The sequence below is a fragment of the Toxotes jaculatrix genome, chromosome 5 (assembly GCF_017976425.1).
Source record: "Toxotes jaculatrix isolate fToxJac2 chromosome 5, fToxJac2.pri, whole genome shotgun sequence".
NCBI classification, from domain to species: domain Eukaryota; kingdom Metazoa; phylum Chordata; class Actinopteri; family Toxotidae; genus Toxotes; species Toxotes jaculatrix.
The window spans coordinates 4,512,587-4,533,739 of record NC_054398.1 but is presented as its reverse complement, the minus strand read 5'-3'; the positions used below and the strand labels follow the sequence as shown (position 1 = coordinate 4,533,739).

The 21,153-nt window shown below is 39.6% G+C and overlaps 1 protein-coding gene across 3 annotated transcripts in view; it reads left to right on the top strand.

The window, feature by feature from the left end:
• The window catches only part of ranbp10 (RAN binding protein 10), a 31,823-nt gene extending 11,310 nt beyond the window's left edge, over nt 1-20,513 (top strand). The window contains exons 3-15 of one of the 3 annotated variants that reach the window (XM_041037473.1): nt 2,231-2,283; nt 8,230-8,397; nt 8,567-8,589; nt 9,625-9,809; nt 9,999-10,111; nt 10,480-10,588; nt 10,773-10,921; nt 11,029-11,245; nt 13,043-13,182; nt 13,449-13,597; nt 14,415-14,526; nt 15,128-15,269; nt 16,745-20,513. In XM_041037473.1, the coding sequence (XP_040893407.1) occupies nt 2,231-2,283; nt 8,230-8,397; nt 8,567-8,589; nt 9,625-9,809; nt 9,999-10,111; nt 10,480-10,588; nt 10,773-10,921; nt 11,029-11,245; nt 13,043-13,182; nt 13,449-13,597; nt 14,415-14,526; nt 15,128-15,258 (1,549 nt within the window). In that variant the 3' untranslated portion in view covers nt 15,259-15,269; nt 16,745-20,513. Of the gene's footprint in view, nt 1-2,230; nt 2,284-8,229; nt 8,398-8,566; nt 8,590-9,624; nt 9,810-9,998; nt 10,112-10,479; nt 10,589-10,772; nt 10,922-11,028; nt 11,246-13,042; nt 13,183-13,372; nt 13,598-14,414; nt 14,527-15,127; nt 15,270-16,744 lie in introns of those variants that run through there. The other 2 variants (XM_041037472.1, XM_041037474.1) reach the window with 2 other exon arrangements.
• The last annotated feature ends 640 nt before the right edge of the window (nt 20,514-21,153 follow it).

The following is a 21,153-nucleotide window of genomic DNA, read 5'->3' as shown; positions in this document are numbered from 1 at the left end:
TCTCTTTAACAACATGGAGTAAAAAGCTTAAATTCTCCTCATTTGTGTGTAATAAAATAAAAAAACTGTAAAGATAATATTATGACTGTTGTGTGTTGCATAGTTTATATCTTTCAGATGGACAGGTTGACTAGTTCTTTTTGGCCACATAGTGCTGATTATATCAGACTATATCCAACTATTAGTGATTTAAATCTGTCTGTTTTAAACATCCAGGGTTTGGGAGGACCCATCATGCTGTCAGGTTTAGGTTGTTAGGGAACTTGGCTAACAAGTTCTACTCTAGGAGTGGAAACTAGTTAATCCTAAATTATACACTTACTCACACTAGATATTATTTTTCCTTCATGTAATTTGAACACTGTCTAAATACCATTGTCAAGCTTCTGCACACTCGCTGAGTTCATTACACATAATAGAAAGGAGCAATATTATTAGCATTAGCTGTCACTCCTTCATGGGCTAGATGTAGTGATGGCAAGTAAACAAAACACTCAAATAGTCCTGTAACCTTAGCACTCAGAACATAAACTTATGATTCAGATCACAACATGCGGTGGCATACACATTCGCTTACTGGGTAACACAGGGAGTGTTAAGGTCACACAATGAAGGGGCTGCTATCAATAGATAAACCTTAAAATTATAAAATTATATTTCGGCAGTTTTTTTTTTGGCCAATACACGAATCAAAACAATCACCATAAAGTAATTTCTTCTCATAATCAAATTTATCATGAGCTGACAATTATAAAAAGGATTTAAATGAAAAGTCATCATTTAATACACATGTGCACACATCTGCGTTTTGTTGGCCAATCCAAAACATTTCTCTGGGTGTGAAGTTTGGGTTTATTGCCACCTCTTAAGGCTGATTCTTGTTCCAGACCAGCAAAACAGAATGAACACTGTTTGGTTTCAGTGTAATGTTTGGCAGTGTTATACGCCGTATTAACCATGCTAATGGCCATTTTATATTCCAATCTTATTGCTTTGAGATGTCTTTTAGTTAGACTAACATGGCCCCTGCCACAGTGACACAGCAGCATGTAAATGACACCAGTGGAATGGTTAATAAATTGTTTATGGACAAACTTTCCTTCTGTAAGTGGGTGAGGAAAAGAATCCCATTGCTATTGTTATGACATTGTGCATATCAGCCGCATTGGTAGCTGCTTTTGGGTGAAAGCCAGGTTCATGACTCAGACCTGTCCGATGAACCTGTCCGTGTAGCTTTTAATCTGGGGTTGCAAAGACAGGAGGGTTTAAGACAGGCTCTTTCAGCATGGGTTTCATTTCAACTGGTCAAAGCCTCATCAAGTTTGTTCAATTTGACTGAAACAACCATTGTAATAGGAAACAAAGCAGAGTCTCAGAGTTCTGTTGTCCTTATTGTTGTTTTCTCTCAACAGAATATTTCTGGGTGCTTCCGTTGCATGAGCATTGGTTTGATCTTTTCCATCACCGGGGTAACCTCTATCAGAAAGATGTTGTTAGCCATTTTTTTTATGGCATGGCTCCAGGGGTGGTGGTATTGGTATTTTGGTTAGTCCACCACTTTGGAACAGAAACAGAACTCGGCACATCCTCCAGTCCACAGCCTTGGTTGCTGTGACACCAGTATCTTTTCCTCCTCCTACATCCCAGATGCCGCTGAGTATAAAGGAGGAAACTTGTGAATAAAGCCATCCATTTAGCTCAGACCACAAATTGACTGCTGCGATCTGAGTGATGAAGTGAGCTGAGACTACGCCAGATGTGTGCAACTGACAATATTGATGACTCGTTCAATTGAGCAAAGAGCTTTTTTTTTTTGCCATTGCTTTCCTAAGCTTGCTTACATGAAAAGGATTCAGTCCAATCACTTATCCTGGTGTGACAGACTTATGATGTCACTGCTGACCCCTAAGCTTCAACTCTCGCTGCCACTTTTAATGGTTCGACTCTATCTCAGAGGCCGTTCGCGCTGCAATAAGTAGTCCTCACATTTGGGATGTGAAAGGAGATCAAAGACAGTGTGTTCAAAGTTGCCGCTGCCTGACACAAATCAAAAGATGATCCAGAGTTTTATTTGAATATTTTTCAAAGTTAACCAGAAAAAACCCCCAACCAAATTACCTAAAGTACTGTAGGTTTTTTTTTTAGTGATAACAGATGTGTTTAAATGTGGCTGCATTGCTGTGTAATGTGTAAAATCTACTGAAGTTTGAATTTTTCTTCTCGTGTGTAGGTACATGGGCATCGGTCTGTCTGCACAGGGAGTCAACATGAACAGGCTGCCTGGTGAGTAACATGAGAATGACATCACCAAAACATACACAGCAGAGGGACGGACAGATAGACATTGGTTTGATAGATCGATGCCGAAATTAATTTGAGGATGTTACACTGGGCGGGTGGATGTCAGAATTTATTGATGGAAAGGTGGTTGAACAACGTGACGGAGTCTGTGGTCGGAGCAATCAGCGAGATGTGGTGAAGTGAGGATTCCCAAGGTTAGTCGACATGGGCAGAGTGCACGGCGAGTACTTCATCACGCCAGCGTCCAGCAATAGCATTGGCTTGCTGGTCTGGAGCCAGAATTTCAGTCACTTAGCAGATCGGACCAGCGCTTTGGCAAGCTGAGAAGAAACACGTCCTGCTGAGATCTCTTCTTTTGTTCAATTTTTGTTACACACAGGACAGTCTGCGTAGTACAATTAATCAACTCTGGAGAGGGAGGGGGGGCAAAACCTTGACCCTAAAGATTTCTAATTACTTATTGGCCCATGGTTCCAGCCCTCTGACCCCACTGGTTCAGATTACAATCAAAGCACTGACATTGCTGTGAAAGTGGTTGTTTTACTTGAGACGTAACATTACAGAGGAGGGAAGTTTCTTATCAACAATGAAAACACTGGAAAAGGGTTGATTATTAGCGCTGATTCATTGTTTTTGTTCAGGCTGTGGATATTTTTGGAGCTGGAGCATTGGGACAGATGGTGTGGATTGATGATAGTTTGGTGGGTGCATGTGTGGTGAGTTTGTGGAGGCAAGATATAAAGGTTGAGCAAATGAATGAACAAAGTGACAAGAAATGGATTTTGAGGATAAGTGAGAATAGCTGGCGATTTGCCAACATTTATGAGATTTGGGGATGAAAGCAGGAGGAGATGACGACGTGGCATTGCTATAGTAATTGTATGTGGCTTGTGGATTTGGTCTGAACAGTCTGACAGCTGCAGAAGGAACATGTCAGGACATGTCACTGAGCAGTCATATGGATCAGCGGCAGATGATGTTGACTTGAGCTTGCTCCTGACCTCAGACTGATCCGACTTAAGACAAACATTGCTTCTCACTTTGTAGTGATAGATTGCTCAGTATTTCACATAGAAAATAGTTTTCAAGCCTGGGCTTTATCTCATGTCCCAATTAAATAAATATAGCATAAATTTCTGTTTACATTTTTGGGAATGTATTTCCCACATTTCTCAGGGTGTTGTCACAGTAATTTCACCATGCAAACTATGTCAAAAGTAACCTGTTTGTAGTTTGTTTTTTATTATAAATTATTAAATGCATTTCATTATGTCTATGTGTGATCTCATGTACAACAAACCTACTGAATTATTTATAGCTGAATGAAATGATGTTAACAGTAAGCACAAAACTACGCATCACATTTTGTTCAATTTAAAAACTTAAATACTTCACTTAAAAATATATATATAACTACTACCTACTTTGGGTTAAAGTTGCCCTGTGGTGTTTTCTTGTAAACAAACAAAATTATGTTTGTATTCAGTGTTGCTCACCAAAATACATTGTGTGTATCCGTGAGATCTGACAAATCTGAGTACTTTTTCTTCCTTTTGAAAGGAAGGCAGATTTTTAAAACTGTTTTTGATTGCACATTTTTACTCTGGTGTCTGAGTGTAGCCAGCAGCCTTCATTTTCCTTGCCTTCTTTCGCTTACAGAGAAGCAATATCTCTTTTGTCTTCTTCCACTTTTCCACTGTGAATACTCTTCTTTCTTCTTTTGCCCTCGACCCCTGGTCCAGCCCATCCATTCAGAACACACACACACAATGACATCTGTGAATGGTTCAGCGATCTCTGATGACATAGGAGGAAGCGTAGTAGCCATATAGCAGCCGAGAGCCTGCCTAAAGCCCCTCGGCTCTCCCAGCCAACCACACCACTGCTCTGCTCTGACCAATCACATTGTGGGTTTTCCAGGCCTGTCTGGGGCCGTTTGACCTGCTTATTGACCAGTCAAGATCTGTCCAGTGACCGAGGTTTGTGGAATGCTGTGGACACTGGGGCAGCCGGTTCAGCACGCTCTAGATCCACGCACACATCTCTCTCACACACACACACATACATAAAGATCATTCGTTCCCCTCTCTTCTTGATTCACACGTGTCAAATGTCACACAAAGGGGGGGAACAGTGTGGAACAGTGTTGCGTGGACGGACATGTTTTCCCAAACCTGCTCACTCACTAGTTATGAAAATATTTTTGGTTGCTAGGATTCCACTACAGATGGTCTGTGGCCCTGGTAGACAGATTACTGTTGATTGCCTTAACTCTGACTGACTCAGTGTGTTTGTGTGCCAGTGTGTGTTTGTTCCGAACTCTGTGGGTTTATCTGTGTGTGTCCTGGACTGACTGATTGCGTCTCTGAGTTTACTTGTTCGTGTTTGTCCACACTCTTCTGTACATCAGTGTGTGTTTGTGTACATTTTTATGACCATTTGCTCACGTGCTGTTTGTGCTGGCGAACTCATGTACTGTGTGTGTGTGTGTGTGTGTGTGTGAGAGTGTAGACATATGTATGTGTGTCCCTTAATAATACAATGTTCTCCACTGCTGACCTCTGTGTCTGATCCTGCTGTGGAGGCCTGCCCATTTCATTAGCATGTTGGAGCAGTGAGCCTGGCTTTAGAGGCAATATCCCTGTCAGCAGATTAATCTAATACCTCAACACACACACACTCACAGAAGTATATACACATATACACGAAAGAGAGCACGGAGAGACCAAGAACAGCGGCTAGTTTAACGAAACACACCAATGCACGTGAAATAAATGCAAACACAATTACAAATCAACACATTTAGCTTAGGTTAATACTTTTTTTTTTTTTTTTTTTTTACATGCTCACAGATGCACATATGCGCATATACAAGTACTCGTCTAATATCTCGGCTCACCCACGACCTACTTTCACTAACCCCGCTTTGCTTTTTGGCAACGACAGACAAGCTGTGATTGAGGAGAGACACTGAGAGAGCGACAGTGAGCTGAAGCTGAGCGCTGTCAGGTTCAGGTCCTTTTCACCTCGGTCAGTTCAGGAGGAGGAATTCCTGCAGAACTCGATTAGTGTAGAACTTAAGGCACAACAGTCTGGTCATCCAAATAACTGACTGTGATTCTCTGCTGTTGGCAGATGTAGTCGTTTCCTCTTGCTGTAAAGGAATCCTGGTGTAGCCCTCAGAAGCTGTTGCCTTGTTTGTTACAGAAATCTCAATGATATGTCTTTGAAGATCCATCCATTCATCCATTTTACTAGAGATAAAACGGCCAGTTTGGATTCATTGGACTGAAGTAATTAAAATCTGTCTTGTTTTCTCTGTTAGAAGGATGTTAGATTCAAAGAAAGACTTAACACCATTTGGTATAACATTTCTGCTCTTCACTGAAATGTCGTTCCAGAGTTTGTACTTTGGGGAGCGTACAGGAATCTGTCCTGTGTCAGCTCAGGATTGGTGTCAATATACGTCTCTTAAATAGGCAGAACGCTGGACACTCATGGCCCTCCAGGGATTGTTTTACAGCCTCTTTAAGAGCGGTGTATAAATATATAAAGGTTATTTGAGGTCATCCTACATGCTGGCCATACTGCATGTTCATGTTCCGTTTAGCAGCACCTCTTGCTCTGTGGTACACACTGTGCACTGAGCTTCTTTCTCTTTATTTTCTGTGTTTATTTGAGTTTTTACCAACAGAAAATAATGTTAAGCATTCAGCATATCACTGGCATTATCACACCACATCATCATCTTTGAAGGGCCTGGGAACAGCAAGCTTATTTTCAGAGTGAAGGTCATGCAGATGCAGCTATGCAGTGCTTTTAGTGGGTTACTACAGTCATTAACCCTGTGAAATCTTAGCGGAACAAATGAACATACGCTTCAAATAAATGAAAAATGATGGAAGTTTCCTGAAAACAAATATGTTATGTCAAATATTAAACCCAAGTAAATATCATTCATTTACAACTGAAAACTTAATGACCCATATATGTTGAATTGAAACTGTGGGAGAGGTACTCAGATCTTATACTTAAGTAAAAGTAGCATGTGGAAATAAGATAAAAACCCTTCATTTAAAATTAAGAAAAAGCACAAAAGTATTAGCATCAAAATATACTAAACAGTACCAAAAGTAAAAGTAGTCATTATTCAAAATGGCATATTTTGTGAATGTATATTATATGATGAGGTTATCAATACATTATTGATACATTCATTAGGAAATGTGGCAGCTGGTAAATGAGGGGCTAATTACTTTATATATAATTTGCAAGTAACTAGTAACTAGTAACTAAAGTTATCAAACAAATGTTGTGGAGTAAAAAGTACAGTATCTCCTCAGAAATGTAGTGAAGCAAAAGTAAAAGAGAATGGAAATACTCAAGTAAAGCACAAGTACCTCAGAGTTGTTACGTACTGTACTTGTGACATGTGACATTTTTGGAAATATGTTGATTTGCTTTTTCTGCTGAGAGCTAGATGAGAAGATCCACAGTACTCTCCTGTCTGTTTGATCAAATACGAAGCAGAGCCCAGAGATGGCTCTTCAGCTTAGCTTAACATAGAGACCGGAAACAGGGAGAAGCAGTGAGTTTAGCTCGCTCCAAAGTTAAAAGTTAAGAAATCTACTTAAATAGAAGTTCCCTAATCAGTATGTTACAACTTGTTTGTTCAATCCATGTAAATTCCAAAATGGCTATAAAAACAAACTGTGGTTTGAAGGGGTGTACATTCTGTAACTATTTATCTTCTAGTGATTTACTGTAGTCTTGTCGTCACTGTGAGGTTGTCAGGCAACTTGAGAGTGGTGTGGTGTGGAAGAAAGCAAGCGTGTTTCCTGTAATGTAAAACTATTCCCTTAAAGAGATAAGAAACTTCCTCTCATGTCCACACTAAGGCTGTAACCTTTGACGGGGATCACAAACGTATACTGCTTCATTTAAAATGACCTCAAGCCACAAGGGATTTGGGATCCACCGCTCGGGGTTACACTAGTAATTAAGTGCAGTTTATCAACTGGAAATGAACTTTTCTGTGGAAGACATTTTGTCATGTCACAGCAGAAAAAGCACAGGTGTAAAAATAAAATTAATGATGTGCAAATTTTATGTAGCAGCTTCAGTTTCACGCCGCTTCATTGCATAATACCAGGACCTTTGTAGCTGTTATTAGACAGAGCCATTGTTAATGTTATTGTTAACTACTGTGCTTTTCCTGTGATGACACAATGTGCTGTGGAAAAGCCTATTGAACAGCGTCTCTGTTGTTTTCTCATTTGTACCAAATTACATTTCTTTCCATGAAATTTCTGAGGACATTATCAGGAAACTACAGACCAGAAGAAAATTAATAGCTCACAGATGCTTATACATGCATCAGTGCCATCAGGAACAAGAAATTAGGGAGTTTAATGAGCAAATCATGACATCCTATCCTCTCCCTCTGTACTCTCCTGGTTAGGCCTCCTGTTCTGCTGTTCCTGGTGACAGTGACTCACCAGTTTCTTTACATAGACAGGGTCCTCCTGCTGGCCATTTACGGAACTGCATCACACACACCAAAGAGTCAGAAAGTGTGTGTGTGTCTGTGTGAATTTTCATGAGAGGCCCTGCAGGCAGTGGTAGTCAGATGGGAAAATCTGAGCAGCAGAAGTCAATGAGTAACTGTCTCCCTTCCTTCAGCAGAAGCTACCGTTAAGAGTGACCTCGAGCAAGTCACTTCACCTCAGATGCTCCAGTGGAATCAGAAACAGTTTATACTGAGCTGCTCCCAGTTGATGTGGACAGTTTTAGACTGCTGTGAAACAACATGCATATTTATCAGCCTTTGGCAGCGTTGTTAGTCCTCGGGGTTTGACTAACAACACGTTTTTCATAAGAGGTCAAGTATAAAATAAAACATTAATCCTAATCCTTGTCCTATTTTAGGATGGGACAAGCACTCCTACGGTTACCATGGAGACGACGGCCACTCCTTCTGCTCCTCTGGGACTGGCCAACCGTATGGCCCAACATTCACCACGGGGGATGTGATTGGCTGCTGCGTTAACCTCATCAACAACACTTGCTTTTACACCAAAAATGGCATCAGTTTAGGTTGGTGAATGTTTGTGTGTTTGGTGAATTTATGAAATTTTAAATTATCTGGTATATTAATGGATTCTTTTAAAAATGTTTTAAGTAATTGACTGAGCTTGGAACCATCATGTATACAGTGCATTCATACTCAACTTTAACTTTAACTGTTTGTCTTTTTTTTCTTTAGGTGTTGCCTTCACAGACCTCCCTGTAAGTATCCGTGACTAAGTATTCGTTATTGACTTACCTGATTTCAGTTTTGGTTCTTCAGCAGCTTGACCGCCATGAAAATACTCTCGGTTTGGAGAATTCCTTTCTGTTGAACATTTCAAATCTTTCCTTCATTGCTTGTTTTTAGAGAAAATGTTTGGAGAAAATATACAGTATATACAAATTACACATGTATCACAGTTTCCTGCACATTAAGCCAATATTATGATACCAAAACCATATCATCCTTATTATACCTTTACGGTAGCTGTAGAAACTGACAAACTGTATAACTGGAGATCAACCATGCAAGTCCTTATGTAATTGCAGCTTATCTCGACAGTTGACTTGGAAGCTACAATTATTTTTGTCCGGTGGCCACAGTAACAGAAAAGAAAAAAACAAACAGCCACTTTAACGGTTTTACCAGCCAAATGGGTTTCAAGAATAGAACATGGAGTTGAAATCTCAGTTGGCTGCTTGCCACAGTGACTACAAGAGCAGATGGAGTTACCAACCACTGTCAAACCTCCACAGCATCCAGCCGGGTGAAGGTTAATTTCATGTCCTGCTGGTGGCTTTTGCATATACCGGCAAAGTCCAATGTGTAAAACTGGGCACTATAATCTAAAGACAGAACAAAGAGATTTTACTGTTAGCTTTCTTCTTTACCCATTCATCGTTTTAACTTTAGTTTTGCTTTAGAGGAATTTAACCACCTGTATCCTGAGGTTTCCATAACAATAATACACGTAATTAAAACTGTGAAAGTGGGACCACTTTGGTTAGCTGAAGGCAGACAAACAAACTAATAAACTAATAACCATCACACAGCTTATTACTGTCTTAAGATGTTTCAACTTAAATTCAACTTCATACTGTCATAACTGGTCTAATACAGGATTTTAAATACAGTACAGGACATAATATGTCATTCACTATTTTACAGATACTTAATATTATAGAAATGCTCAAAGCAATGCAGAAACTGACTGTTTTAACCTGAATTATCCTCTTTCTGTCAATACCTACCAGCCTAACCTGTACCCCACTGTGGGGCTTCAGACCCCGGGTGAGATAGTAGACGCTAACTTTGGCCAGCAGCCGTTTGTGTTTGACATCGAGGACTACATGAGCGAATGGCGGGCCAAGATCCACGGCATGATCGCCCGCTTCCCCATAGGAGAAAGACTGGGGGAATGGCAATCTGTCCTGCAGAAGTAAGATTCATAACCAGCACACCCTGCGCATGAGGAGTAAAATTCTATTGAATGTAAATTCAATGTAAAATTGGTCAAATGAGCTCAAATGGCCAACTGGGATAATCCACAAAAACCTGGTGTTTTTTGGTTAAATGTAATGTAAAAAATTCAACATGTACATCTCTTTTTATCATGTTTTGTCTATAGTATGGTGTCCAGCTACCTGGTGCACCATGGGTACTGTGCCACCGCAACAGCCTTCGCCAGAGCCACAGAGACCATGATACAAGAGGACCAGACGTCTATAAAGAACAGACAGAGTGAGTGAGCAAACCCACCACACACATCAGTCCACATTTTCACTTGACTTGTTGCAGATATTAGGTACTGCATTAAGTCATTTAACAACACCAAAGAAAGTTCTGGGCTTTGTGTTATAATAATAATTACTGAAGGTTTTTTTCAAGCAGAAAACACCTTTCTGCTTTCCAAATCAAATACTATATATGGACTACAAACAAAAACTAAACCAGACTTGGATACCGTGGCTATTGTTTGTCCCTAATGACCCCAGTGGCCTCTATGAATAACGCACTGGCCCCTGGCCTCTATCAAATGTGTGCTGTGAAAGCATGGTCCCTTTTGATCAATATACTGTAAATAGCATCTTGTTTCTTTTGTCTAACAGGAATACAGAAGCTGGTGCTGGCAGGACGGGTGGGTGAAGCCATAGAAGCTACTCAGCAGCTTTATCCCGGCCTGTTAGAACACAACCCCAACCTATTATTCATGTTGAAGTAAGTCAGTGATTTAGGTCCAATGCAGAACAGATGCTGTGGCAATAAATTATTTGTAAAGCCAAAGATTGATTCTATACTTTCTCCATGTGAAATTTGCTTGGCAAGAAAAATGTCTTATTTCTTAGTTAAATATGGAATTTCCCATTAGTTGCCAGTAACACCAGTATGCTCTGGCCTTTAGGTGTCGTCAGTTTGTGGAGATGGTGAACGGTACAGACAGTGAGGTTCGCTGCTTGACAGTTCGCTCCCCTAAGTCCCAGGACAGTTACCCCGGCTCACCCAGCCTTAGCCCCCGCCACGGAGCCAGCAACACACACCTGCACACTGGAGGTACACATGCAACATAATGCTCAAATACACTGACAGAGATGGAAGTACCTTAAGGCATGTGATATATGTTTTTTTCCTGTCACCTGTCACCATCATCCTCCACCCAGGAGCCGACAGCCCTACCTGCAGTAACGGGGTGACTCCCCCCAACAAGTCAAAGAGCCACGGCGGCACTGGCAGCAGCAGTGTCAAATATCCCAGCGCGTCCTCCTCCGCCTCCTCCTCCACCTCCTCCTCCCCTTCCTCAGTCAACTACTCTGAGTCCAACTCTTCCGATTCCACCAAGAGCCAGCCACACAGCGCCAACAGCACCCAGGAAACCAGGTGAGAAGACCTGTCAGTCTGTATCATAGCAGAAAAACCCAGACTTGGTGAGTCTGGGGGGGCGGGGGGGGTGTCTATGCTTGAATATATAATAGATATGGTGCTGGGTGTTGGTACTGGTATTAGATGTAGCAAGTATCCACAATATGTTGACAAATAAATAGAGATGATGTATGTTGTGTTCAGTATTATCAATGTCTTGATGACAGTTGAGCATTAAATTGGCCACATGGGGACGGTTATCATTCATAAATCATTACCACAGTACAGTCGTTTTAAGATATGAATATGTAATCAGAACACTGGCAGCGTCTGTGAGGCTGTAAGCAATTTGTCCTTGTTTCTCTTTAGCTGGAGTTTACTCACTTTTTTATTATAATCGTAGTAATTCAGTCTTAATCTTTAGATATGGAAATGTGTCTGTTGGTGTACGGCATCTTCGAGCTGAGTCATACTTTTGGATTTGCTCATTGGGGGAGTGAGAATGTCCCAGTGTATGTTCTAGCTCTTCTTTCATGTTCTGTTTTTTCCTGTATGTTGAATATGATAGGATTTGCCCCCTGAGAACTGTGCTGTCTGCAGAGTTGTCCAGTTTAATGAAGGTCCCCTCTCAAGAAAAACAAATCTAGAAAATCTCTGTCTGTTAGAAGTGAGGTGTTGATCTGACATGTACTTGGGGAGACTGGAGCTGCTTCACGTATTTATTTGGCGTTTGTGAGAGTTATAGGAGTATTCTTTGTTTCATGGATTCATTGACTGCCAATATTCATTAAGGCCTACAGCAGATCATCCGCACATTGGTTTATAACATCTGATGAGTGCCATGTTCTGTGATTAGCAGTGTTTGAGCTGTCCAGGTTCAGGTTGAGGACTTTATTAAAGTCGGCTCCTAATAGAAAAACCTGTGAGGTGTGAAAATACTGAATTAAAATAATTTGGATCATCTTCTTTAGACTCATACATATTAGCTTTTGTAAATCTGACACTCCTGATGTGGCCATTAATAACACAACGACTGTCTGGGTCTGTTATTGTGGTGTTTTTTACAGAATGTTCTTATTCTTATTTATCGATATGACAACCGCCTTTTTCTTAACTGTTTGGAGCTGAGAGAATGGGATCTATCAATTTTGTTTTCAGATTTCAATGTTCTGATGTTGTAAGATGTGTTTCTTTTATGAGTCAGAAGCTCGGGTTCATTTTAGGGACTTCTGTGCCTTTTGTTGATGAACCAGTGCCCCGAAAATTCAGAAATAATGAACTTAAATTATGGCATTATGGTTGGTAGAGTTAATGCTAATTACAGTGATGATTTAGTTCCAGGAGCTTGTCCCCAGTGCACGCACAGTAGACTGGATACAGAAACAGAACCTGTGACAATGAATACATGTTATGTCACAAATTCCTGTGATGGAAAAGTATAATTCTAGTTGACTAGTTGGACTCACCGTGTCTTCTATAGGGACTTGTTTAACACTGGGCTGGATATATGAATCTAAAGCTCCTTACCTTGACAGAGGTGTCTTTTGCAATTTCATAATCTGTGGTAATAATAGTCAAAAAGGTCAAAATGTACTGGTAAAAATCATTTTTGATAATGACTCCAGTTCAGTATCATATTAAGTCAGTTTCCTCACTACATGTCAAGTCAAAATGAGTCAGTGGCCAAGTTAGCTGGACCATTAAATGTCTAATAAATAGTTTGTTTACATTGTTATCTTGAAACTTCATCCTGTATGTTTTCCATTCCCATGTGGTATTGGGTCTCTGTATCTGTGTGTGTGTGATTGTGTGTAGTGACAGTGAGATGGAGATAGAAGCAGAGCACTACACCAACGGGGTTGTTGAGGGCTCCTCAGCGCGGATCATGAATGGCACATACAAACACGAGGAGATCCTTCAGCCGGACGACAACAGCATTGGCAATGGGGTCACAGGTAAACGTGCATGCACATATGCTCACATACACAGACACACAGACAATAGCTTAACACACTGCCCTGGTCTTCTTCTGTTTGTCTTGTTCTTTATTATTTACTCTTCCCTTTACTTGATTCACCTTCGTGTGCTTTGTTGTATTCCTCACCTTTTGATTTTTCTTTTTTCCCCCTAATTTCTTATGTCCAGCTTTCTGCAGGATGTTTTTACAACGTGTGTGTTTTTACTGTGTATGTGTGCACGTGTGTGTCTCTGTTGCCAGCAGACGAGGGTTGTAGTAATAGCAAACAGCTTTGTGGAGGGAACCAGGCAGCCACAGAGAGGATGATCCAGTTTGGACGGGAGCTGCAGGCGCTCAACGAACAGCTGTGCCGCGAGTATGGCAAGAACGCCACGCACAAGAAGATGTTACAGGTACACACACGTAACAGCACATGCTAACAGGCTTGAGCCCAACAAACAGCTGTACTACTGTGATGCCAGGACTGAGCTGAAGAGATTTTTTCTGCTGGCACCAGTTAAAATCCTGGTCACAGTACTCTGTGCACCCTGCAGGAATTGAAGCGATGTTTGATTTCGGATATGGTGTAATAAAGCAGAGAGAGTCCAAACTATCTTACAACAAGCAGGGCAGTTGTTCCAGTTACTTTGCATTCCAGGTTGTGCCCTCTGATTTATGAGCAGCTACTCTGAGAACAATAGTTGCTGACAAAACAAGATGAACTGCATTATAATGATAAAGTTACCAACAAAGGGCTTGTTGTTGTTTGTAAACTACAGCGGATTTTCTGATTTTACACTAACTACACAATTACAAAACCTTCATCCCACCAAACTAGACCCAGAGAAATGTCCACATTTAAAAATAAATAAATAATATAATGTAGCTGTTATTTTTGTTACCACCAGGGGGCAGAAAGACCAAATGACAGAAACACAGCCCTCATATTCAGTGCTGTACTTTCAGCTGATTAAGCTGTTGTGATACATTCAGCAGACGAAGAGCAACGTCATCATACTTGTGGCCACCTGATTAAATTAAGGATAACTGTGTCAAAGTTAAGCTGTTTTTCCCTTCAGCATAATGGTACCAAAACATGTTGGAAACATATGTGGAAACCACCTGTGTATGACCAGTATGATACTAATTTATACTGACCAAATATTAATGTCTGGGGATGCATGCGCTGCAGTGTTGCATTCATTTTGATCTGTCTGTCTGTCTCTGTAGGATGCATTCAGTCTGTTAGCGTACTCCGACCCGTGGAACTGCCCCGTTGGCCAGCAGTTAGATCCCACGCAGAGAGAATCACTCTGCTCTGCACTCAACAGCGCCATACTGGGTAAAGAGCGTGAACAGACACACACTCTGTGTTATACTGGCAAATATTTCTTCTAACCTTCAGTTTTTACTGTAACCCCAAGGAAACGTGACAACCGTGTGTCAGAAAGAAAAAAAAATGAGATGTCTGCCTGTATTAAGAGCCAGTGTCCCATGATGTAGACAGTATAAATATTGGGTATAACCTACATGTAGATTTTACCTATAGTTTGTACAATATACAGTCATTTTGCAGTGTCTGCCATGTATGATTAGATTTTTGTTCTTTAGATGTTTTGTTGTTTTGTTTTTTAAATAATTGGTCTTCACCATGTCCGAAATCATCTACTGTCCTGAATGTGACAGTACAGTGTGTAGGTTTCTATGTTACATCGATTGTTTTCTGTCACATAGCATAAGCATAACATAACACAATAAGATGAACACTGCACAAAGTCATAACAAATTGAAATCAGATTTGATGGACTGTCTGTCCTATCTCTATTGAATTTTTTTTTACCTTTTATACCTTTAACAATAATGCATTAAGAATATTAGGAATATTTCAGATATATTGAGACTTATGTGTTACGACCCTGCCTGATGGTGTCTTTCTGCTCTAGAGTCACAAAATCTGCCTAAGCAGCCTCCGCTGATGTTAGCATTGGGTCAAGCCACGGAGTGTGTTCAGCTCATGGCCCGAGTCCGGTCTGGTTCCTGTTCCTTCGCCAGAGTAGATAACTTTTTGCACTAGCCCCGGTCCAGGTGAGTGAAGTATGGTCTTTAAGATATCTCTCCCCCATGGATTTGGACAACACTTGCTTCTGATTGGCTGGCAGTTGCTTGTTGCAAATGTATGTCAAACATAATGGGCCTCATGCAATAACCACTCATACAAACAGATTTGTTCCTAAGTAGCATCTGTGAGTAGAAGTAATTAAAAAGAATTCTTACAAGTGGTCCAGACCTGTATGATTTATGTACAGATGGTCTGCCTTTGTCCCCAGGAGGAAACACTTGATTTACGAATTACAATACCTCAGTGTGAATGAATCTGGAGTTTAATAATGTTACCAAAATCAACTAAAATGAAGTGAATAACTAAAATTTCGGCACTTTCCACTTGTTACTAGGAAAATTCTGTCACTCCGTCAGCTCCCTCAGTAACTTTATACAAGCTCCTGTCCATAATCATCCCCTGTTGCACCTGACAGTGTAACATCACCGACTGTGTAATGGAATATATTTTCTCATCCATCTTCATGACTGTGACACTCCTTTGACAACCACCTATCTAAGTCATGGACTACTTTTAGCATCTAATTTCATGCCAGACTTTTTATTCTGGCACAGTTCAGCTCTCCTTTGACGATGTGAGGTATGCTGTGCTATTATTGTTTTTTTTGCTTGTTTTAGGTCCTCAAATGTGACTCCTGCTAAATTTGTTACGTTTCCGTCTGACTTCCGACAGCAGGCGTCCATTGTGTGAACGTTTTTGTCAGTGAAACTTTCTGAAATAGAATATTTACCGTGATGCATCAGGTTAAGAGCAGTGATTATGCTCATAATCAATTCTGGAATGCACACCTCATCACATACAAGTGGTTTTCATCAAGTTGAAACAAGCAGTTTAACTGTGAAAGTATGATGGTGGAAAAACAAACTGATGTTTAGGATGAGAAAACAAAAATTTTCTCACATGAGGCCCAGTGTTGTGTGATGACAGCTCTTAATCGGTTCTCATGAAAGCCCAGCCTAATCATAACAACAATACTGATGTTTTACACAGTGTTGGTGGTTGGTGGATTAACTCTTATTAACAAAACTGACATGCTTAAACCAATGTTAGCCATATTATTTAAAAATGTTACACATTTTAGCTTTTATGTTTTATTTTCTTTGGTAAGTGACGTGACATTTGGCATGTTCATGGTGTCCTGTGTCGAAGTTAATGAAATAATAATGGAAGTATTGCAGAGACAGAGGGTGTAACACAGCAGTCTCCAGTCTCTGTTCATTAGTTTCCTTCAGTGGGACTCCTCATTGTGAATAATTGCTTACACTGTGCAGAAATGTATAAAATGAAAAACATACAACATATACACATAAAAGTAAGAACAATTACTCCCAAACAAGGTGAAAATACCATCTATGCCATAAAGAAATATAAATGCTGGTTGTTTAAATCCAGCTACATTTAATTCATTACCTTGCTTAGATGATTACCCATCTCTCCACAGGTTAATGTTAAGTAGCACTGAGAGAAGGCATGTCCAGCAGGTAGTTGTCATGGCGACGGGGGAAAAGAGCATGCGTGTGATTGGTGTGTTTGGCTGTCCGTCAGACCAAGTCAGCGGCACAGACAGAGGAGCGGAGAAGAGCAAGAAAGAAGAAAGCTTCCTTTTAATTTAGTATTATCAAATAAAGAAATGTGTGACACTATTTAAAGATAATTAATTATTATTCTGTTTATCTAGCCTTTTTTTTTTTAGTTCTTTTTTTGTCAGTTTGTTGTGCTCATCCTGGACAAAACAAATTGTTATTCCCCTTTTATTTTTTTTCTTCTGTTTTAATGGGTGGATTTTGATTCCCTACAATCAGTATTTTACACACGTCGTTGTCGTTGTTCACCATATCAAAGACCACAATACCCACAGCCGGTTACCGCGGTGACCCCCACGACTGTAGGTCAGCTTAACCAAACCTGTGGTATATTACAACATCTTTAAGACGATATAGAAGACAGACTCTGTAGGACAAACTCTGAGCCCTTTATTCCACCTTAAATATCCAACATGGAAGTGCATTCATGTCTTGAAATAGGGTGAGCAAACAAGTCCTCACCATCAAAACACCTCTGATTGTGTGGAACAGATCATTAGGTCTGGTCAAGGCTGATGCAGTACAGTAGTAAACACTAACACTGACAGAAAATGGACCGATGCAAGACAAAAGTGAGTCCCCAATTATTCCAGAAAGTTGGAAATAAAAATCTGGTGGCTGTGTGAACCTTATGTAATGTTATTGAGAGTAAAATACTGTGAGCTAACAGGTTAGCAGCCAAAGAACAGGACACATCCTGAAAAACATCACCTGTGTATAAAATATAATTGAAGGGGCTTTGTAGTGGCAGACATTGCCAGTAACCAGTGGAAAAGGGTGATGACAAGGGTTAAAATTGGAATATTAGAGGTGTTGAGGCCTTAATTATGCTGTAAACACCACAGCATTGACCAATCAGTGATGTGGTTGCAGGTGGCAGAGCTTAGCCGTAGCTGCACCTACAACACCTGCTCTCAGGGCCGAACCTAACTCTATTATCATGGTCACCTTGATGCCAGCATAGAGAAAATCAGTATCAAAGGCAGACTAACAAGCACAGTGTGTGTATGGCTAAAAGTCAAGCCACCCCAGGGGTCTTTTTTTCTTTTTTTAATCGTCCACAGTCTGACCTGCTCTGTGCATATGCTGTCGCAATTAGAATTTCAAATAAAGGTGAAGTAATTTGCCAAACGGGGAGGTTTTTAATTTTAGGCTGCACTTTGTGATAATTAAATCACAGTCTTTCTTTCATTTTGATTTCAAACCACTTAAAGGTTGTGAAAACCAGTTCTGTTTGTTGGGAAAAGGCTTTTTTTTTCCCACACAGACCGTTGCATTTCTCTAACCATTATAAACTTGACTTGACAATGTTCCACTTGCTATTGGATAAAAGGACATAGTCAGGTCAAATTTATTTATGGTATGCAGCCCAAAATCACAAGATTGTGTCAGAATGTTTTTCACCCTGTACAATAACATGATATTAACAAGATGGAAAAGAAGGATGTTTTTATTGTTCAGGTTTGCTGCTGGCCACTATGAGATTTACAAAGAAGTCATTGCTGTTGAACAGAAGTTTTTCTTTTAGACTCACATCAGTAGTAACAAAACTACCAAATATGTACAGCTCCCAGCAACATAAATTACAGCTACAGCCAGATGCCAGTGTTCAAAATTAAATAAATGAAACATCAAATAAATCTATAGGAAAAATTCGACTTAAATATATAACTGAACCAAGAAATTGTGAAAATATGTAATTAATTAATTAATTAATAGAACTGATTATATTAATGTCATTCAGCCCTTCACATTTTAACCTCTAGCTCCTCTTAGCAGGCTCGAAAAACCAAATTTTTAGCCAGTTCCTGTTTGCTAGTCGATAATTCACTAGCTTGTCAGTAATTTTGAGTCACACAGCTTGATGCTGCTGCTGTTTTTGTTTAACTTAAACAAGCTACACATGCTAACTACCTAGTCGGCTAACTAGCTAGGCTGATTTGCGGGCTTGGATTTTATCACTCAGCATCAAAGTGAAGAGCCACTGCTTACGGAAACGGCTAACATTAGCTGGTTAATTCAGAGTTACAGCGACAGTTTTGTTGATAATGAAAATGTTTATCAGAGAAAGTCACACACACAGCATCAACACACGTTGATGCTGTTCAGGTTGTTGTAGCCAACGACAACTAGCTAGCTAGTTGGCAGTCTGTGGGCATGAGTTAAGTTTTGATAATTTATTAAATTACTTGTTTTTAAAATCTTAAATTATTGGATCTTTATTTCATAATGTTGTGTTTATTCATTTAATATTGGACATTGGATACTGGTTCCTCTTTTAGGAGCTTAAATGTAATTTTGGCTTTTTATCCTAGCACCATTGTGTATTTTTCAGCTCAAGCAGTTGTTAATTTGAGATGTCAGATTCACCACTGTCTGCTTTCTGTCTCTGTGGATCTAAATAGATTTTGGTTCATGGAAAAATTACAACTCTGACTCCACTGCATCCCATTTCTACATGACACAGTAGCTTAATTGGGTTTTGATAAGAAAAAAACAAACTTTTGTTTCATCTCTTAGCCTTATCTAAAACATTTTAGTTATTTTGTTTTTACACAGGGCTTCATTTCTACCAAATAGCAGTGACTGAATGTTGTCTGACTAGTGGCTGACTGTCACTCCAGCTGGATGGATCCACCCTGAAGTGTATATTTCCATTTATGAAAAAAATCCAGTCTATGGTAGAGAAATATGCGTAAATATAATACAGGGGATGTGCGTATGCAGTGTGGGGTTTACTACAGGGTATGTGGTCAAACTTTATACCAAGCTGTTTTTTATAAACACACCTTCTGCTACAATAGGAACTATTCTAATAACTACACATGCAGTACACACTTGACACATGCTTCTACAGCTGTAAAGGACTTCTGTTACACACACACACAAACACCTGTACGTGGAAAAAAAAGAAAAACAACCTCTGTTGCATACCTGTAGGGAACAAGTCTCCCAGCTGTCCTTTGTGTTTGAGCCTGGGCTGTGTCTCAGCACTGTTACTACGCACCCTTCCTCTACTCCCTGCATAGACATAGCCACTGATGTGATCAGTGATTATTTTAAGGAAAGGAGGGTTGTGAACAGTTTTAAAAACGGGCCCAGAGGCCTCTGAAGCCACATGGACTTCTTCTGGAGAGGCCCGAGAAATGGATTTAGGCATCGCAGACAAGCTGTGCACAGTTGACTTCTATCATGATTTTAATTTCATATTTTGAGTTTTGAGTTTTAGCAAAAAAAAAAGAAAAAAGATACGAAAAAAAATTGTGCGATGAGTTACCCTCTACTTAGCATGACTTTTAAAACCTTTAAAATGATATAAAAAAAGGAAAAATGATAATTGAAAAAAATACCTATGTACTGGAAACATGTTAAAGAAGAAATATTGTATTCTGTTTAATTTTGACAGACTTATTTTTATTAAAATACATCCATAAGCATATCATTGTTGTCCTGTTTTTATTTGGTGTGTTTTTATTTATTTAAACATTTTTCTCCCACACGCAAGGTGGATTAGAGACTGCAAACTGCTAAATGGACGGATAAAGTACCTGTTAATGCAGCTTTGTTGCAAACAGGACACAAATTTAAAAAAAAAAAAAAATTAATGAAAACAATGACGCAGTAGGTTGCAAAGAATGTGGGCAAACGAAGCACCTGTCTTGCTTTCAATGTTGCTCTTGTTGACAGCCGCGTCTGTTTAGGTGCACAGTCTACCTGCTTATTTCTAGACTACATGTCACTGGGTTTGATAATGGTTAGAATGAATGAATGTGTTTTAGTTACTTCATCCACCACAAGTATCTATAAATTTATACAGAGCCTCCTCATCTGATAGCAGGTTTTTTTTATTGTATGAGCAACAATAATTCGTTTAAATCTGGATGTATCAGCTCATATTATCAATCCTCTGCATTTTGGACAGACCATATATTCTTAAGTAGCCTGGTTCCAGGACTCTGCATCACCACCCACATCTCATATTCAAATGAAGTGAAAAAATGGTGAGGCAGTTTTATTATCAGGCTAATATTGTTCTTTACTGTTTGTCAATTAACCATAAAGTAAACAAATAATGCAGAATAGCCTATTCAACATGATTTTTAAAAATGAGAAAAGTGTATTTTTCAAATTAAAATAAATATTTTGGAGAACATACAGAATGCAGCAGTTCTCAATCATTATGTTTGCTCTAAGAAAAAAATATTTATTTTGCATTTTAATAAATTAGACCTGAGTATAACACAAAAATCTGTATTTGTTACAGGTC